Here is a 21,407-nt window from a genome sequence, read left to right as displayed (position 1 = left end):
AGATGGGCAAGTAGCAGCATTTTCAGAAAGCTGAAGCTGAGCTTATCACTTGCATTTGCTTCAGCTAAACAAAATGAAACTTAAACAGAGGTAGTTTGTTTATAGACAGGTCAATGACTGTAAGCCAGTGCAGTGGGTCTGTGAGTGCAGGTGTGTCACCCACAGCACGTGTGTGGGTTGCTTGGGCTGATCTTCCCTGTCTGTTCATGGTACCTGTAATTTAACTCCTGAACTCACCTGAATGTGCCAATTATACAGAATTTGGCTCCTGGGCTGTGCAATGCAATTGAGGGAATGTTTACTGGAGAATTGTCTGGGGTTGTTGTGTCAGTTCTGCTTTTGCTTAGTTGAACATGTATGTAATTTGTGCAGTGATAAATAACCTGTTAAGACTGGTAAATATCAGGCTTTTAATTATTAAGTATATTAAGTAGATCATAAATAACTCTCAGCAAATCCATGTAGAGTCCATCTTTATCTGTGCCATCTGAAACATGCACATTGCCATGGACAGTGCAGCCAGCCCTTTTTTTTAATCCATATTGTGCATTTAGCTGAAAATCTGAAAGCAGAGCTGTGCACCCCACGTTTGCTTCAACTGGGTGGTTGAAGCAGGCCAGACATTTCTTCCCACTTTATGGTGGCTCTGGTAAGGAAACCATGATCTCTGCTTGAACCTGACAAGCTCCAGGAGCTCTGGAAGATGGAGGTTCTTGTCTCTTTTGCCTGTTTTTAATGCTGAGTACAATCTGTTCTGGGACAAGATCGACTAGAATGCAAACAAGATAAGGAAAAATTACCTTTTTGTCCTTTAGTTTTATCTGTTGGAGGGAAGGTCGTGTGGGGAGTGGGTAGGAGAGTTAAATGTAAAGCTTTTGGTAAAGTGTATAAATGATGTATTGGCACTTTGACAAATCAACAGACTTCTGAGTGCTCTGATAATATTCCTGTGACACTTATGAATCAAGTTACTAATATTTTAAAATGAAACATTCTGTCTCATGTAAAATAAATGAAAAGCTATATTTCCCCTCATATAAAAGAGTTAAGTCCCAATGCTACTTCCTGTTGTCTTGTTTTCCTTAGTGGTGTAAGTTTGCTTTCTTCTTTCACATAATTTTTCCTCTGTTGTTTCATATATACCTTACTTGAAATCCATCTCACTATATACAGTGGTCTAGATCATTGTTTAATTTTAGAGTCTTTATCTGCTGTATTAAAAAGAATGAGAGCCTTTACTAGCTTAGTATGGACAAAGAAATTATTTTTCCCTAATACAAATTTCTCCAAAGACCAAACCTTTTGAATATGATGAGTCAAAAAAAGAATTACTTTTCTGGGGTGTATTGTGTGATTCATATCATAAAGTTTCATTTTTAGTTTCACCTATAAGCTCATCATACCAAAGGCAGGATGGAGAATTAGAATGTGACATCTTTCCCTTATGGATGGCACCTATTTGGACAAAGAATGTCAACCAGCAGAAATCTCCTGAACAAATGTAGTTAAACCTGAATTTGAAGTATTAAGAAGGATTTACTTTTTATGGGTGTATTCATTTCTAATTGTTATGGTAACAAAGAATTTGGAAGTGTGCATTGATATGTATATATGTCAGATATGTATTTGCTGATCTAACGTGCTGACAACTGTGTTACTAAATAAGAAAATTGGATGCTCAAAAAGAAATACTTTTTTTAAAATTGCGTGACAGTAAAAGGGCTGAGTATATCACCACAGGTTTGCATTTCACATATTTGGTTTATGCTGTGAATCTAGTTCTGCCTTGCTATTAATTTATATATAATCTTACTGTATGGGAATAGATACTGAAGGGAAGAATGCAGATTTTCTTGTAAAATGGTTTTTTTTTAGCTGTGCAAAGGGACTGCAGGTGGGATGAACTGGAGGTGTCTGTGGTACAGGGCACAGGATTAGGACCTGTGAGTCCTGACTTTTCTTCCAGTTTAGTTTTCCCACTGCTGAGCCAGGAAACAGGGAACTGGCTTTGTAATTCTGCACCTCTGCTTTCCCCATTGGAGCCAGTCACTGCCCTTATAAAACACTTCACAACTGAACAGTTCTAGGTAAGAAGTTGTTCTAATTATTATTTTTCTTTTCAAGAGACTTGCTACTCCACAGTAACTGCAGTCCAGATGAAGCTGTTATCTGTGGGATGCTGCAGGCTGCAGGATACATTTCATTTAACATCCACTTTTATTATACCTCGTACACTCAGCTGTATTTTTTTCTTTCTCCAAGGAGAAGTGATAGGGAACATAAGAATACAGGAGTGGTCTGGAGAGATAAGTGTATTGCAATTTATTCTTGTGTTGCTGGCACTGAACACTGGAGCATATTTACAAGTGGAATTTGCAGGGGAAAAAAGTTATTATTGTCTCCATCTGTAAGTAAAACTGGTCCAGTGATTTGGACTGTACTGATTTCAATTCAGTTTCCCGTTCCATTGCAGGTTTCCTGTGTTTCCTTAGGCAAGTCCCTGTTCTTCCCAGTGCAATTCTCCATCTGTAAAACAGGAATAGTGCTGTTTTCCTATGGAACATGCACTGATTGTAGAGCTGGGCTCAGAGAGCTGGCAGGGCTCTGACTCTGCAGCCCAGGGTAGGGCACAAGGCTCTGAGAGACAAGAGAAATCCCAGAAATAAGTAAATGAGCTGAGTTTAGACTGTCTGTGCTGGGGTTGGAAGTCTGGAGCAGAACTAAGAGGTGAGGGAGACTTTCAGATGAAGAGTGCAGATTTTAGTTTCCATTTTTCGTTTTTAGTTTTCATTCAGAAATTTCTGATAAACTCTTGGGCCCAGTTTTTTTGGCACTGCCCTGATACATAAAGTTACAGGTACAAAAAATTCATGCTAAGGTACATGTCATATTTTTTGAGGAAGAAGAAAGTGTAAATGATAAATTTCCTGGAAAAGCACATGGAGGAAAATAAAACTCATTTGATAAAATCAAATGCTTAGCATTTCCACAGAAACTGCTTTATAAATTATACATTTAACTTGAGAAATAATTTACCAAATAATACCACCTGTGTTTAACAATGGTCAAAATGTAGAACTTCTTTCCTAAGTAGCAGTCAAATGTTATTTGAAAGAGCTGATATACAGTATATTAAATAGCAAAGATGCTGACACAGCCTTAACTGTAGTAGTTCTTCTAATTGCTGCACTAGGCCATGTTATATTACATCCCATGGCATAATTTAGTGTGTCTTTCTTTGTCAACGTATTACCATTTTACAAATTACAGCTCTTTCATAGGAAGGTAATTCATACTTGGACATTGTGCTAAAATGATGGAGTGTTTTCCTTTTTTCTCAATCATTGATCTTTCAAACTTTTGCATTTAGCAGTATTAATCATGCTTATTAGCCAAGTGCTGTCATAAAAGAATGGAATTTCTCTGTTTTGAAGTCATGAACAAGAATCGCAATTAGAATAAGTAAATAAATTAGTGGGGTGCAGCAGATAGAGGCAGCAAGCAAAAGAAAACCATTTTAATTGAATATGAAAGTGACAAAGTCAGTGCAGCAGTTACATGTTTTTTAACAATCTGTAATTTAATTGAGAATGTGGGGTGCACTCGGGAAGGGATTGAACTTAAAATACCTTTTTTCCTTCAGAAATGTTCAGTATAACTTTTTTTTGGTGGTTTGTGTCGGGGACCAGATGTATTTTAGAATTCACTATCATGGTCTAGTTAACAGCTGTGTAAAAGGAATTTGTTATTCAAGTGTGGAAGTGTAATACTGAAAAAAACTACAGTCTGTAAAATTACTTCTTTGGAAGAGCAAACAGAGATTCTAGACCACAAGTGCTTAGTTCTCTAGACCGTTTTTGGTTTAGACAGTAATTACTATGCATAATAAATACTGGACTCCTAAATTTAAAATCCTGAATATTGATGATGTCCAAGCCCAGCCTATGCCTGGCTCATTTAACCCAGCAAAGTGAAGAAACTGTGTTACTTAGGACGTCCCCAGGGTCAAACCCAGCAGTGGAGGGGAAGCTTTTGAAGCTCAGAGGTAAAATAGTGGAAGGATAAGTTGTTGTGAGCTCTTTGGGGATGAGTTTCAGCTGGAATGCTGGTGAGAACTGGAGGGAGGGAATGGCCCAGTAAGATTGACAGTGGTGAGAGACCTGAGGAGCCTGTGGCAGGGACTGGGTGGCCTCATGTCCTGTGATAGCAGATCATGATTTAGTGTCTCAGATGTTCCATTTCTGTTTATTTCCTTAATCATGACTGATGTTTACTTGTATGATTTTATCCTTAAACGTTTAACTTTCCCTGTTCCCAGAAACTAGTGTTATGAGGTAGGTGTTGCTGAAAGTTTCCAGTCCTCTTTTTTGACTGATGCATATTTATTCATTTGTTTTTGAAAGATTCAGGTGCAGGTTTGAGATGCTGTGCCTGTGCCATGGTAAAGAGTCTTAGCCCATTACTAACCAAGAAAAATGTCTCTAAATAATAGTGTATGCCATTCATGGTTTGGTTTGATCTTTGGTTTTACAGGTGGGAGTGAATCCTCCTGGGATAAAGAGAAGCTCCAGTCTCCCATTACGACGGGATCCCAGCACAGCATTGGCCATCCCACACTGTCAGGGCAGTCGAGCCTTGGAAGTGCACACCCGCTCAGTCCTCTCCAGCAGAACCACCTGCTCACCAACAGTATGTACTGGGCTCTTACTGGGAAAAGAGAGTACCTGGAGCCCTGCTGGGGGCTTGGCTTGCCTTCCTTCCCAGCCTGGTGGAGGTGGGGAAGTGATGGGAGACACTGGAGCAACGGGAGGGTCAGTCCTCCCACTGTCTGCTGCACTTGTGCCTCGTGTCCAAGCCACTCTCTTGGAATAGTCACTCACTCCTGGGTTTGGGACTGTTAAATTGACATTTCCATGGCCTGAACTGAAGGGAAAAATAATCATAAAGTTGCTTACAACTTTAGCTATGTTAGAAAATTCCATTCCAGATGAAAATGCTGACCACAAAATACAAATATGAGAGCAAGGAATAAATGCAAAATGACCAGTTAAAAGTGAGCAGGAGCAATCCCTCTGCCTTGTTTTGCCTTGTACCTGCCACATATGGGCAAGGTCATCCAGTGAACTCAGCTATCCAAAACAATTGGAATGAAATGACACAGTTTGGATTTGTAACTTAGAGCTCTCTTTAAAGCCACCTCTTTTCTTTCCCTTAGGAAGAGGGCAGGTGGGAAGTCAGCAGTTCCCCTTCTTTGTACCCAAAGGGGGAAGAAAAGGAAGGGAAATATATTCCAAGAAAGATGTTCAGGATTAATATTTTTAAAGTTATTGAGGAATAAAGTTAACTCTAACTGTTGATGATGGATGAAGAATGAAAAGCTCGTTACCTCTGAACTCTTGTTACTTGTTTAAGCTTTTCATCCTCAAAGTTATGAAAGTTGATTTTTAGTGTTAGTTTTAGTGGAGTAATGAGATTTCTGACCCCTTACACAATTTTAGGAGCAGTTAGTTCCTTGCTACCTCTGTTGGGCCCCAGACATGAACAAATCAGAGTTATTGAAATGACTCCTATAAGAAGGGCCTGCTTTGTGCATGGGAAGGTGTGGACCTGAGTATTTTGGGTTAGGAGTCAGTAGCTAAAAATCACCAGGTCATAGGACTCAAATTCACTGTAGTTTAACCTTTCCTTTTATATTCTTGCATAATTCAGCACCTGAATATATTTTACATACAGGCATGTTGTGTTCTTTGCTCCTAGAGGTATTTTCTAGTAGGTATTTTGTAGTAGGCTGGTGTCTATAGGCTGTTAAAGGCTTTATTGAATGTCAGACATTATGCCCAATGATTTGCAAGTGCAGGATGTATTTTCCTCATAGTCCTCTGAAATGTTTGACGGATTGTGTCTTAAAACTGGTGATGTGCTGTTAAATTCTGTTTGTAGTTTGCATTTAGTTTGCATGTCAATTGGACTTTAAGTAGACATACAACTCAATGTGGCCAGATGGTGTCTGGGAGTTTTGGAACTCTATAGAGGATGAGGGAAGATTATTGGGCTGTTAAGGGAGATCTGCAGGGGAACAAAGGCTTATGGATGCAGACACTGTCAGTGTGGTTTGAAGGGAAGGGAGATGGATGTGGGCTTTGCTTATTGCCTATCATAATTAATATTGGCCTGGATCATCATATAAAATATATAGTGAATCATTAGACATCACAGTTGTTGATCATGATATAGTCATGTTAAGCAGAAATAGTGTGGGAGCTCAGGATGTTGCAGTTCTGCCTTTCCTGGTGGGCACTGTAGTGTTTTTATCCCACTGTAGTCAAATTATATAGGAATAACATAGGCTATGTCAGTCACTGGTAATTTTAATTGTTAGTTTTGTCATACACCAAATTGGGGAGTGGACTTTTCATTTCAAATAGTTATGATAGAGCCAAAAGTTAAAACCCTTTTAGTAGTGATTAATGTGAATAGCATGTGGTTATAATTAGCTATATGTTTGTGTTATTTAATACTCGCCTCTGAATTTCTAAATGAGAATTTCTGATCTAAATTTCATTTAGAAATATGATAGGACATTTTGTCTGGCAAAATGAGCCCTATTTTTATTCTGAAAAAATAATTTTGGATGCCCAAAAGTAGCTATCTTAAAGTGGTCCCTCTAAAGAACTCTCGAATGCAGAATAACCTGAAACAATTTTTTTTCAGTGAATTGGTGTCTTGGTCTTGCTTTCCATTGCTGTCATTACTAAATACAAGAAGTAATACACATGCTGAAATGGATATTAATGAAGTATGAGAATCCAATTCTTGCTAGCAGTAACTTCACCTTTTTGGCAATGTCAAGATCTCCAAGTTGGTCCAAATGAATTTCACACCTTCTTAAATTGGTTTATAACCATAGCAGAAGACAATTTAAAGTGACATCCTGAAAATTAAAACCTCTGGCAACAATTTTAACCTTTCATTACATGTTCCAGATCACAGACCTTCTGTACAATAGTTCACTAGTGTCTGTAGTCCAACCCACACCTTCCTGGATTCAAGAAATAGGCCTAATATAACAATCTGGTCTCAGATTGCTGTATGTGAACTGAGGACTTGGTAGGAGTGTATGATCAGCTAAAATTATTAGTAAATACTCATCTGATGTATTGGAAAACATGCAAAATTTATGTTTTGTGGGGGTTTTGTCTTTATTTCACTTAACAAAGATCACTGAACTTGTGCACTGTTATATATTTATTTAAATATGGCTTCCCCAATACAAACTCACTTTCTTTCCCCGATACAAACCAGCCTTTCCTGGAATGCCAAGGCAACCATTCCCTGAGAAGCATCAAAATTCCAAACACGTGATGACGCCGAGTTTGACCAGTCAGCGTTCCAGTGGAAGGTGGGCTGTGGGAAGGGAGGTGGTGGGGTGTGGAACAGTGAGTGACCCAGGCCCTGCCCCTGCTGTTTTCCAGGGATAGACCTGCCGTTCATGATGATGCCGCACCCCCTGCTCCCCGTCAGCCTCCCCCCCGCCTCCGTGGCCATGGCCATGAACCAGATGAACCACCTCAACACCATTGCCAACATGGCAGCAGCTGCACAGATGCACAGTCCCCTCTCCAGGGCAGGGGCCTCTGTCATAAAGGTAAGTCAGACTTTAAAAAAAAAACCAGCTCTTTGTGGCTTACAAAAGCATTTACGGTGATTTTCTCCTGGGTGATAAGGAAGAGGCAGCCAGTTTGTGCTGCCTGCAGCTCACCTGGTGTGCTGCTCCTGGGAGTGCCTCAGGCTGAGGAAATGCCCACCACAACAGCCAAGGAGTTCAGCTGCTCTGATCTATCAATAAACCTGTAATGTAATTAGGAATGGATACTAACACACTCTGGAGGCGAGAGGAAGATCTGTGCTGCATCTGTGAAAGCTCAAAAACCATCCTGAAGTGTTGTTTAAAATCAAACTTAATGTTATACTTCTTATCATCCATGTATCTGCAGAGTTGTTCACTGGAGAGGGAAAAAGTGCTATCTCTGATGTTCAGCTGCCCATTAGTTAATGCAAGTACCTAAACTGTTTGAAATTAGTTGAGATTTTATTCATTTCACTCTGTAACCTTGTCTTTACCTGTTCAGAGACCTCATGAGAAAACCATAACTGAAATGCAGCAGTGGAATATTTGTAGCAGCAAGTAGACTTCAGAAGCTTTTTGATTACATTTTAAATGCTATCAGTATGTGAAAATGAAGATTAAATCTGTATTTGTAAACAATGCCAGTTCTTTGTAATTTAAACTGCAGGTTTTGCAAGCAATTTGGTTTCAGGGTGTTATTTTGCAGGCCCTTGCTGATGTGAGTTTCTCATTTACAGCTATTTTTGTCCAACACCTGCACTAGAGGATACACAATATCTCCACAGCAACAGTAGGTTTGGCCAGCACTCTGGTGGGAATTATTTCCTCTCCATGTTGTAGAGGAAAATACACCAGTAGGTGATGTGCCAGAGGTGGAGTGTGGATCCAGTGCTGTGTTACTCTCACCTGTCAAGTGATGCTGCATCTTCCTCTTGTTTGTTCTGAGTGCTGAACCTGTAGATGGATTTCATTACAGTGTGAGGCTCCTTTTGTCCTTTCCTTCCCTTAAGTGCAATCATCCAGCACTGAATGATGTCAGTTAACATGAAATCCTTATACAAAATGAAACATGTAAAAGAAAAGCATTGCTGCTGCTGCTGTCAGTGATATTACTTTTATTACAGGATATTATATAAGTGCATTTAAAAAGTACAAAAAATGACTAGTTTTCAACCCCAGTATCGTGTTGTTACTTAAAATGGGAGAAATGAATCAAATATATTGAGTGTGTATCTGTTTCCACACTCTGATGACTAAAATACCACTTGGCCTGTTTTCTATAGGTGTGAGAATCAGCTGCTTTATAAAGGTTTTGAATGAAGTCATTATGCTTTTTATATCACGTTTGCCATTTAGAAATAAGCTGTTCTACCAAGATATGCATGATCAGCAAAGTTAACATTTAGTGCTCCAGAAAGAAATGTCATAACTATGAAACTTGATTTCTCCCTGACAGGAACACTATAAATTAGGGAGGCACAATGGCCAGGCTCACAAAACCTCCTTAGCCATGATGGGATGTGATTACAGCAGCACCCACCAGCAGCACTGTGGCTGCAGTTCTGGCAGTTTCTCTGGGATAAATCAGGGATTTACTTTCAGGGATTTACTGTGCATCTGAAGGAGTTTGCTTTGTTGGAAACTTGGCTCAGAAGAATCTGTGTAATTGAGAGTCTCATATGGCAAGAGCAAAATCTCACAGTAACACCGACTTCCCCACCCTCTCTCTTCTCCCTCTTGTGCCTGCTGTCCTGTTCTTTTTTTTTCTGGAGCTGTTCTTCAGCTGGATGTACTCTGCAGTCCATGGGGACCAGTCTGGGCTGGAACTTACCTGAACTGCACTTAAGTCATGGTTTTGGCTCAAAAGAGCATTGAGTGTTCAAGGGCAGGTTGGATGGGGCTCTGAGCAACCTGATGTAGTGAGTGGCATCTCTGCCCATGGCAGGGGGTTGGAACTAGGTGATCTGTAAGGTCCTTTCCAACCCAAACCAGTCTGTGATTCTGGGAATAAGTGTAGCAGTTTACTGTCATCCAGTAATTTTGTTGCTGAAACTCAGGAAAATCTACTCAATAACAATATTTTTAGGTCTTCAAAAGCAAAGTTGAGAGGAGTCTTGACAGAAAGGCCACTTTCCCAGCTGTCCTTGGAAACAGGCTGGTGGGAGATGATAACTCCAGTTAGGCTGGGCTTGAAATTGAGGGAACCAAACCCAAACCAAAGGCCTTTAGGCTGCTCCCTTTTGTGTTAGATACAAAAAAGATTCTGAGAGTAATGAGGCAGAATTTTATCCCAGGGATTTGAGACTCTTTTACTCTTCTTTCCAAAATTTTCCTTGCTTTTTGTTCTATTCACCCCACATATTTTGGGCATTCCTTGCTCACATCTCACCCTCCTCTTCCTCCATCTCTCCATGTGCTCCCTCCCTTCCCTTCTGGCCAGCAGCCTCTTTGGGGCTGCTGAGGGATGTGCTGCTCCAGAGTAGCAGTAGTTCTGAAAATTGGTTTCCTGCTGTCCATTTTTCTTCTCTTGTCATCCCCTCATGCTTGCTGTGTTCCTACTTTTCTCTTACTCTTTCTGCTCTTATCCAGGTCTCAGTTAGGAGTTAAATGGCACTTTTGTTGAATGCAGCTGGGAAACCCAGAGGAAAAAAAATAAATGTAATTGAGATGCTTTGTATCAAAAACACTCCACAAAATAAAGTTTTTTAATTTTTTTTTATTTCAGAATTCTTTCAGAATTTGACCCCAGTGTACCTTAGAAATAAGTCTGATAGAACAAAGCAATAATAGTACAGTGGGATCCAGACAAGCAGTAGAGATTTTTGAATCTCTTTCTCTTTGGGTTCTGTTTTTCTCCTGATTTTGTGGGATTGTTTAGGCATTTGTAAAGGATGTATATGACATGATTTTAAATTCCCTAAAGAGAATACAGATGGGCTGTGTAATTATTGCTGAGAGGTGCTATTTTCTGTGTGCTGTACAACTCACATTCATAACATTTACCTGACAGCCAGAAAAATGTGGCCATCTCAGAATACTCTGAAACAATTCTTCTCAGAATAGAAACACTTCCCATTACAGAATTTGTAACATCTTTAATTTCACATCTCTCTGTGCATTCAGTCCATTATGAATTGTTTTCAGAATATTACAGCATTTATAAAATTAAACTTCTGTACAATGTACGTTATTTTTCTCATTATTAGATTTATTCTGCCCTGTTTCACAGCACATGTTCATTGCTGGCAGCTTGTTGCTGAAATGGGACTGGAATGTGTTAGAGACAGAGGAGTTTGTTTGCTTCTTATAAGGTTAATTTTTGTGGCTGTATTTGAGGTGATGGAGAAGGGAGTGTGCAGGTTTATAGCCTTTTATTCAGTGATTCAGGGAAACTGCTCTGTTGGGAGATGTTCAGATCCCTTAAAGTTGTATTAAATGCCCTTCTCATCTCCTCCTTTGGAGGGAGGCATATCCTTCTCCCTGCAGTGCCAAGAATACCTGGCTCCTTACCACCCACACACCTCATTGATGGGTTTTAAGCATTGAATACTTACTTCAAACTTGCAAGTGGAAAAAAGCAACGGTAAGAAACAGATATCCCTTTTTTTGCAGAGCTTGCAAGGGGAAATTGTTAGGCCAAGCACATATTAGCTCTTAGTTCTGGCTCAGATCTCTTTAGTATTGGCTTGGTCATTTGCATTTGTCCTTAATAACTAATATAAGCTCTGAGGTAGATGAGATACAGCATTATCATCATTAGTCCTGGGAGTGCCTTTCCTCCGTTCCACAGCAGCACTGGGTGAAAGGATTCATAGAAGGGGTAGAAGCACAAAGTTCCCAGTGGGGATCCTTTCCAGTTTTACTCACTGTTGTGCTTTCAGGTTCAAAGTAAAATGTAAAGGTAAGATCTGAGTACACAGCTGAAGGTTGTCCCACTGACTGCTAATTTAAGAAATGGGGAAGAAGGCAAGCTCCTGTTTGGCTGTTTCCCAACACCATCTGATTAGCTGCAGTTCTCTGTTTGGCTGAGCAGCTGGCAATTAATGGATTGATAGGAAGTAGTCACGAGGTAATGGGATTAGTGAGTGAACATCTGGTATTAAAATCAGCAAATGTAGGAGAGTTTTTATGATTTCTTAAATTCGGTGGGAAAATAATTGCCAGTTGACTACAACTGAAACAACTCTATGTACACCGTGCAAAAAACTTGCATTTTAAATGACAAAGTACATATTTTAGGCGAGTGACTTCCCGATACACTGCAAAAGATGAATGGGATCCAGCTGGCTTTCAGACACCCAGATCCTATCTTAGTTTTTAGACCAGCTGTTTACCTTGCTCATCTCCAGTTCCTGCAGCAATCAGAGGTACTATAAGTAGCTCAGAAGACCAACAAGTCACCCATAGTTTGTGTGTGCTCATTTCCAGGCTGAAATGATCCAAAATACAAACCAAACCACTCTTCTCTAGCCCAGAAACAGTGACTGACCATCCTGTTTCTTGCTGGCCACTGCCCAGCATCAGTTTGGGTGTAGCACAGCTCCTGCTCACTGTGTCAGGATTATGCTTTTTCTTGGAAAAGCCTAAATTTCAGTTATATGTTGCTTTTCTCCATAATACTTGAGTTAAGGACTGTAAACTTTAGAACACTGTTAAAAATGTACTTGTTATTAGAATTCAAATAGTATCAACTAAGGTCAATTGGAAAGAAATCTGTGTTAGTATTAACTTAAAAAAAATAAGTGTTAGCAGTTCAGTTCTTTGCTAACTGAAATTGTAAATTGTGTTAACTTTTCTTATTCTTCCCACTTATTGAGGATGGAATTGAGCCAGGGAGGTGGGAACAGCATGGAATTGTGGTTGGAGGTGAGAGAGGCTGCATCCAGTCTGCTGCTCCTGCTTCACAGACACTTCCAGACAAACCTCCTGGCTTGTAGAATTTGTGCTGTCCACTTTGAGAATATGAATGGTGATTTGGCAGTGAATTTGGTAGAATTCAGCCCATGAACTCTGTTTTTCCAACATGGCCATCAACTCAAAATCTTTCTCACAATACTTGAAAACCCTAATCTAGACCTACAACCAGCAAAATCCCCATTTTTCCTTCCTTTCCATTTTCCATTCCACTGCAGAGCCTTGTAAAGTAGAGCAGCAGCACCTCAATTAAATATGAAATATTGAGATAAAATATCCAGGATTCAGTCAAACTTCCCAAACCTGCTTGTCAGCAGTGAAATGCCATTAAATCCTCTAGGAACTCATTAATAGATTAACATTTGGAAGAGTAATTACAGCTACATTAGAGCTAAGAATAATGAAAAATAAAGGAAAATCCAGCAGCATCATTTCTCTAAATTCTTGACATAAAATGAAGATCAATACTATAAAAAAATCAGAGGTAAGGAATTAAGGTCAAGATGATTATGTCAAAAATAGGTAAGCTGTTCATATATATTTCAAATAAAACTAGTGTGGATGCAACTGTTATGTAGTGTTTCATATTATTTGTGTGGAATACCACCTCACAGGGGATAGAAAAGGGGATATTGAGGTGAAATCAAGGATGTATCTGGAAATTGGGTGACTTGATGACTTCAGAGCCGTTAACCTAAATCACAACTAAAATTAACAATGTCAAGCTTTGTAGCTACATTTTCTGAGGCAGAGCAAGACACTGATCTTTAGTGAGACAAATATATTACCCTTCAAGAGAATTAAATACTGCAAAAGTCCTTTTACAGAATTTATGTTATAGCTCTGTAAAGGAAAGAAAAAAGATAAGATAAAGTAGGTACTATAGGTAGATAAATAGGTGAGATCTTGAGAAATGTTTTCATTTTTCATAAAATTCTCACAATATGTACATTTTTTATGTATAATTCATTAAATTATAACCTGGAATATGAATCTTGCAAATTTATGAATAGGAAAAATACAAATGGAGAAAATATTACTTTTTTTTAGGAATACTTCTCTTTTACTGTGAGTTTACCTGATATGGAACCAGGCTGGGGAGAATGGAGCCATTTTCAAGAGGAAAAATAATAAAATATACGAAAAGTAGCGAGGTTGTAAAATACACAGATGACAAATAAAATGAAGTCATCAATGTGTAAAAAAAAAAAAGTTTAGGTTTGAGATTTGCAATTTTCCTATTTAAATACCCTCATTGATTTGTTACAAATACTGTTAACCCTGTGTTTGGAAAATGGTGAGGACATTATCACTTGTGTTCTCATTTGTAATAAAATAGATTAACTTGCTGTGAAATTTTAACTAGGCTGAGACACAACAGTAGCTACCTAATGAACCAGAGCACATTGCTGTTAAGTAGCTAAATAGATGCATACTGATTACAGGACTGAAAAATGGAGCTGTTTACCAGCAAAAGAAGAGTCTTTTCATAGTGTTATTCATTATGGGAGGGGGAATTCAGCACCACATTTCTACACAAATGTTTAGACATAGACAATTTCTTGTTCCATGTGCAGTCTCACATGGTGATACCTCACCCTCATTTATAGGACATATGATACAGAGAGAATTTCAGCTCCTTTGTTGCTTATAGGGAAAAGTGTGTTTTTCCTGTGTGTGTTCATTTGTGTAACTGGTAAAACATTAGATGACATGATCAACCAGTTCTCTTAGAAAGTGATTCACTGTGTGATTAAGAATGACATTATTATTTGACACTTTTATTTCTGCATGAACATTTTGAACCAAGACCCTGAGTTTGAAGGCAAATTCCTCGAAGCAGAGATTGTTTTACAGGGAGAGACATTGGGAAATGCAGTTACCAGAAGGAGCTCGAATACTTTGCTTTTCCAAATCATCAGCTTTTGAATTACTCAAATAACTCCCATTTAAGATGACATATATGGCTGTTTGTGTGATATTTAAGTGTTAATTCATAGTCATATTTGTTCATAGGGTTTTTTTGCAGAACAGTTGGCATGTCCTCTCCTTGGCCATTCATTTTCATGGTTGCAATAGACAATGAAATTTACTTAAACTATGCACTCTTCTGTAAAATTAATCATTTCAAAATGATATCTTAATTGGAAATTGAGTGCTCTTTGTGGTAAAAGGAGAGGAAATAGTGCCAAAGAGGACTGTTAAACTGAAATCCAGGCAAATGAAATTACAGTAGCCTGTTAGCAGGAACCTATTTGGAAGCTATTATTTACAGGAAGCTAAAAGACATACAGGATTTATATGCTCAGGATTGCGTGTATAGGATTCATCATGATTTAGGGCAATACTTCTTGGGGTAAGAATGTGACTTTTAAAAGCAATTTAATCAGCAGCCACAGAGAAAGTCCTGTCTCTCTTTTCTGTTCATCTCAGCAGCCTCTAAACCCTCTCTTTTGGAAGCTGAGATGAAGAAAGCACAGGAGACTTTTAAGATCACCAGAATTTGAGAACTTGTTTGTATAAACCCATTAAGTTTTCAAAATTTGAAAAACTTGTGACTCTACATAATAGACTCATATCTATTAAGTATTAGCATTCAAAAATGCCTCAGTTAAAAGTCTCTCTTAGAGATTTATTAGTTATTGTATGCTCATTAAATAACAGATAATGAGTGGAACTGATCCATTGAGGATTATCAGCTATGTAATAGATACATGTTATGTGATTTTGAGGTTCAGTTGTTATTTAAAGTACAATACCTATCCTTTTAAAAGTACACCCAATGCTCAGCTAGCATGGTTGGAATAGGGAAATGCCCTCCCAGGCTATGAGGAGGATTCAATCTCACCTTCCCTTTGTGTCACTCTCAAATCTCTCTGTAAATACAAAGGTGAGTGTGGCCTAAAGAGGTGGTTTTAATGGGTAATAGAATATTCTTGTTGATCTTGCTGCCAGTGTAATTAATGAATTGCCCCAGTGTGTTCCAAACAGCAGCTTTTATTTCAGATATTTCTAATGGAAAAACTATTAGAAACCACCATTCTCTTCTCAAAGCTACGTTATTGATTTAGGATACTGTCTAGCAAACTGCATAAAAAGTTCAAATGCTACTGAGTTTGTTTTCCAAAGCCCACAGTAAATCACCACCAAGCTGCCAGATTGCACTTTCCTAATGAAGCATCTCTAGAACGGGTTAGAAAGGAGGAAAAATGGCAAAATTCTTTTGAGACAACTTTCCCAGATTACACTGAAATGGTGATTTTTAATGAGGTGAGGGCAAGAAAATCTCCCTTTTTTAGTAAAAGAAAGTAATATTTCAGTTCTGAGTTTCCACAAGGAGCAGTTGGTTGTGAGGGATGGGGCAGTTCCTGGAGTTCTGTAAATTCAACCATCTCCTTGTTCATGTCTCTCCCTTGGAACTGCAACTTCAAGGACTTGTAACAGAGGTTTAAAACACAGAAGGGATTCTAAGATAAAAGTATCTGGAGTATCTCAGGCCAGAAGATTCTCAGTTTTGTTGGTCCTGGGAACAGGAATGAAGGGTACTGGAATTTTTAACTAATTCAGAAAAAGTATATGTGTTGAAACACTGAGTTGGAAGGGATCTCAAGTGCTCTTACAATCTCTTGCCTTAAGACAGGATGAATTATTACTTATACCACACTTGCCTAACCTGTTCCTAAAGATTTTTACTGATGAAAATTCCATGGCATCTTCAGATAATTTACCAGTATAGATACACAGAACTGCAGAATTTCATTTTGCTCTTTTTTTTTTAAATTTCTTATCCTTTTTTTTTCCTCCCTACCTCAAGTGCTGTGTATATCTAAATTAGAGGTTAGTATCAAAGTTTCATGTACAAATACACACAAGAATTTGCAAGCACACTCTTACTTTGGCTACCCAGTGGTGCTTTTCATGCAAAATTGAAGTTCTTACCAGTGCCTCAGCTTTTATCATTTGTCTGGATGCTGCCCTGGGAAGGTATTGATATAATTTGTTTAGATAGAGATTCTAGTGACTTTACAAATTTGACTGCATTTTAGTGACAGTTTAACACAACTCTGAGTTGTTCATTTGAAATGTGACTCATATATGCCAGTGTTACTACCTGGTAGATCAAAAGTAGCTTGTGAAGGCAACATGAAAGAATATTTTGTATGTTCTTATGTGTGAAAAAGTTAGAAAATAAAAAGTTACCAACAAAAAGAAAAGGTGGCAGAAGTGATTAGCAAGCTCAGACACAGGTAACTGTGCATCTCTTTAGATGAGAGTTCTGTTCACTGTTGATCTCGGAAAGACCATTTGTTGTTGTTATTTTAAGCCAACTTCATGTTTTTTTCAGTGAAGTCCATGAATTGAATGGCACAGACCTTGTTTTGTTTGTGTTTGAAGGAAAGGATCCAGGACAGCCCCTCTCCAGCCCCGTCCCTGGAGGACAGCCAGCGCCCCGGGAGCCACCCGTCCTCCCACCAGAGCAGCAGCGTGTCCAGCTCCCCGTCCCAGCTGGACAACACCCCCGACAGAATTGGTCAGTGCCCTGCAGCTCACACTCCTCACAGGCATCTCAGCAACTCGGGGAGTTTGTTGAGGCAAATATTTGTTCACTAGGATGCTCAGGAAGGCACTCACTTGCTAAGAAATAGCCAGCAAGTGCATCACTGTAGTTTGTTTCATTAAGTTCATGGCTGTGCAAAGCCCAGCCCCTCACATTCCTCCTGTGCCAGTCTCCACCCATGCCCAGAAGGCATCACTGTGGCACAACCAGCTATTCTGCTGTGCCTGGGTGAGACAGTGCTGCTGAAGGCACCTGGAATTCAAAAAGAGCAAGATATCTTTTTTTCTTCATATGGATGTGAGGAAAGTCTCATTATTGATGACCTTCTCCTTCCAAAAACCTCCCTGTGCCCACACGTTCCCTCATCACCCCAAGGCTGAGGGCTTTCTGATTTTTTGGTGTCCCCAGCGCAGCTTTCACAGCCTGTGCACTATCAAAATGCCATTTAAAATGCTAATTCAGTCTAGAGGAAGTTTAGGTCCTATTCTTGGTGCTTCCAAGAGGGATCTAGGGCAAGTCAATTAACGTCTCTTCATGTCAGTTTGTGTCAACACCGTTCTCTTCTCAGGGCCTGGAGCCCATGCAGGCATTGCTGAGCTAGATGTAAACTGCAGAAACAGTCCATGTAAGTCAGTGCAGACTTCACTCCCATCCAGTAACCACTCAGCTGCTCCCTGGGATTTTGCAGTTCTGACTCTGGTCCCTGCAGCAGCACCACAGCACAGCTGGCTCTACACAGAGTGGCCAGTGGAACCTGAATTCTTTGCCTAAACACGTGCACACACAGGGTAGAGACTAGAAAGTAGATTCTCCTCAGCTTTTTCAAATCTAAAATAGTGCTGGAAGTACACAGGACAAGATGTAACTTCCTGTTGCAGCAGTGAAAAAGGGACTTTTGATGTCTCTGTGTCAAGGTTTAGTGCTCACTGTTGTAAAGATACGTATACATACTTTCTATCAATATAAATACATAAGTTTTTACTTTTGCAACTGAAAAAAAAGCTTTCCCTAAAATATGGTGATGAAATTTGTAACAAGTGTCCTCACTGGAATAACTCTAAAGTCTGTCATTGGTTGACTGCAGAGAGGGAAGTGTTTTAGTCAAATTAAGAACAAAGAAAATAGGAATCTTGAAATTATAAACCTCACACCTCTCACTGATCCTGCACAAACTAAATAAAGAATTTCCTTGAGCATGACAGTGTATTGGGTTTTTGCTGTTACCTGTCAGCTTGGGGTACAATCTGTCAATTGGTGGATTTTATTAATTTTGTTGCTTTATAAATGATTATTAATACTTAAATCCTTAAATGTATTTTTGCCCAAATGGTTTCTATGGAAGTACTTTTGTAATTAGTTAATTTGAACATTTAATAAGAAATTACATTCCTCTCAGTAGTAAGCTGGGTTCTGTCTTGGTATCTTTATTTAATCCACTTGAGCAGATTTGCTTTTGCTGCGTATTTTACTTGGCTCCAAGTGTTAAAATACCAAAACACTGACCAAGAGGAAATACAATTTAATATTTTCCTTTCTCCTAACAGTTTTTTACTGACAGTGTTATGTAACTCTGATTCTTGTAGCTATGCTGACCAACAACAGGGAAGGAGAACTCATTGACCAAGAAACTGGGACCAGCCTAAAAAAAGTACAAAAGGAGAAAGGTAAAATTACAGACTGTTTTTCCATCTCGGGCATTTAATTGCCCTTTTTAGCTGTTTTATTCCTTTTTCTAGTATTCTGCATATGCAATGACATTATATTATTAATTTAAGAGAACTAAGTGCCTAATTGCAATGAATAATGTATCCAGTGAATTTACATGAAAGTGTGAGCAATCAGAACTTCTCTGTTTATATAATATGAGGGTAGTATTTTGCTGGTCTTTTGGCTCAATTATTTAAGAAGTTCCTAGCAAATATTTGATTAGTCACATGGTATTGTTTGTTTGCTTCCAGAGGGTGTGTGTGCAGAGTGCTCTAATGCTGTGGGTGAGGGAAATAAGCCATTTTTTGTGTCTAATATTATTATATTACCTCTCAAGTGGGAGGTAGCAAGGGAAAAAGTGTAGGGATTGTCTGTAGGCAGGGATGTGTCTCCTCTGCTGGTTCTCTCTGCAGTCATTGTTGGGTACTGAAGAAGGTGGATACTCAGGTGTGAGCAGAAACAGCAGCTGTTTTGTTTCCTTGTAAATATAATAAAAAAAATCAATCCTGTTAATAATGACAAGTTCATTCTGGCAATATGTACAGAAAGCACCAGGCAAAATGTGTGCCTGCAAAAAAAAAAAGGAGATGGGATGTAGTTAAAGAAATAAAGGAGAACTGAAGGTAAGTGAATTCTGGATCAATACTACAGTGAGATACACTGAGGGAGATATGGAGGTTTTAGAGTGAAAAAGATGTAAAGGAAAAGAAAGAAAGAGGAGGCAAAATAATCTAAATGTACTTGTAAGCCTGCTGCGAATGTTCATACTTATCATTTTATCATAAATGAAAACAAACTGATTTATATTATAGTTGAGGTAATTTTCATGTATTTTCAGAGAAAAATAAAAAGGCAGGTACAGACAATTTTATGAGCTATTCAGAAGAGAATTTGGAGGCTTTACGTGCCCTGTGGTTCCAGAGTTATATAAAATTATTTGAGGAGCTTCATGATTTTGTACAGCAGCTCTGTTCCTTAAGAGATCTGTGTCTGATCCAGTCTTGGGTAGGAAGACTCTGAAACTTCCTCCTTATATTTTGTATTTTCACACTCAACTCTCCTTGAAGGCAGAAGAAGCTGTTTTCTATTCACTGGTTTCTCTGGGCATTTAAGCACTTTCCTTATGAACCCCAAAAGAGCCCTTTTGTGCCATTCTGAGATAATTTTCTTTCTGAATCATCATGCTTAAATCCTTCCCTCTTGACTCCTGTTGACATTTATAGACCAGCACCAGAGGTTACAGTTAACAGCCATACCTTCACTCCTAAGACTTAAAAATTACATTTCTGTGGTAATTACACAGTGAGTATTTAATCTAAATCTGAAAGTGTAGTTGATTTTAATTTTGTTGAACTGTGCCTGGTTTCTTGCCACATGTTCAGTCATTTTTCAGCGAAACAATTCAATATCCTGTGGGGTTCAAAGATGCAAATCGTGTAGTTATTGGTAGTAGCAGCTCTGCCACTCAGGATGGATGAAGGAAGGCACAGTTTAAGAATCTGAAAAGATAATTCAGAAATCCTCAAAAGCGTGAAAATAATTGAACCCCCACCACCTGTGATCTGAATTCCCAGGCTCCTGAGATCACTGAGTATTCTTGTAACAGGGATAGAATCACAAAGATCTGATGATGACAATTTGTGTACCATAAATCACCTTAAGATTGAAGTTGTATAGGTTTATTCATTTCCTGGTCTACATTTTTGCATAGTGTTACCTTTCTTTAATTGATTAGATACTGGGTAATACATCTTTATACATGTGTTAGTTCTGCGTGCACTTAGGGCATATTTTTGGGATTAATTTAGTGTTCAGAGACTCACCTGCATCAGAAAAAAGGGCTTCGAAATCACAAGATGTGTTAGAGTATGTTTAAGGATAGAATAAAGTTTCTGCTTTTCTGCTTGGTCTGCACAGGTCAAGAACGAGAAATTATTTATTTTTGTCAAGTAAAGATGTGATTTTCAAGTAATCCCCCAGCTCCAGAACCTGAACCTTTTCGTGGCATTCTAGTGGGAAAAATGCTGAAATTTTAAAGGCACCAACAGTGTATATCCAGCAATTCCAAGCTGATTTTGCACTTGGCAGTGTGGCAGGCCTGTACTGCTGTAGGAATCTCTGTTTTACAGGATATGGGCACCCAGTAGCTGAAGGAAATGCACGAGTAGGACAGTCAGAACTCAGCTCTGAAAGTCCCCAGCCAGTGTGTGCTGGGCCCTTCTGTCACCCCACAGCACTGGGGTTATTCCTCAAGGCTTTGTCTGACTCCTGGATAGATTCCTTGTTCCCAGTACTGTTATTATTCTCTTGTGGGTTATTATTTTGGGCTCTGGTGCTCCTCAGTTATGTTGAATTGTAGAGTCAGATGTGGACAGTCACTGAAGAGTGTGATCTGTGCTGCCTTGCTCTGCAAAAAATATACCTGTAATTTGTATACAGAGCAAGCTTTGTTTTTCCAAACCTGCCATTACTTTTACTAAGGCAAAATATATTTACCATGGAAAAGATTTTCAAAGTTATTAAGAAGGAATGTAGTTAAAATAAAAGTATCAACATTTATTAAGTATGACAAGTAAGCGGTTTATACAACCGTGGCAAACA

At 38.8% G+C, this 21,407-nt stretch overlaps 1 protein-coding gene across 3 annotated transcripts in view; it reads left to right on the top strand.

Annotated features, from left to right (window-relative positions):
* DACH2 (dachshund family transcription factor 2) overlaps positions 1-21,407 on the top strand; it is a 212,554-nt gene that overhangs the window by 146,203 nt on the left and 44,944 nt on the right. For all 3 annotated transcript variants that reach the window (XM_018070866.1, XM_018070865.1, XM_018070868.1), the window contains exons 4-7: positions 4,534-4,689; positions 7,473-7,645; positions 16,937-17,072; positions 18,683-18,763. In XM_018070866.1, the coding sequence (XP_017926355.1) occupies positions 4,534-4,689; positions 7,473-7,645; positions 16,937-17,072; positions 18,683-18,763 (546 nt within the window). The remainder of the gene's footprint in view (positions 1-4,533; positions 4,690-7,472; positions 7,646-16,936; positions 17,073-18,682; positions 18,764-21,407) is intronic.

The sequence above is a fragment of the Manacus vitellinus genome, unplaced genomic scaffold, assembly GCF_001715985.3.
Source record: "Manacus vitellinus isolate BGI_N305 unplaced genomic scaffold, ASM171598v3 scaffold_95_pilon, whole genome shotgun sequence".
Lineage (NCBI taxonomy): Eukaryota > Metazoa > Chordata > Aves > Passeriformes > Pipridae > Manacus > Manacus vitellinus.
Note: the sequence above shows the minus strand (reverse complement) of the source record. Positions and strands in the feature narration are given on the sequence as shown.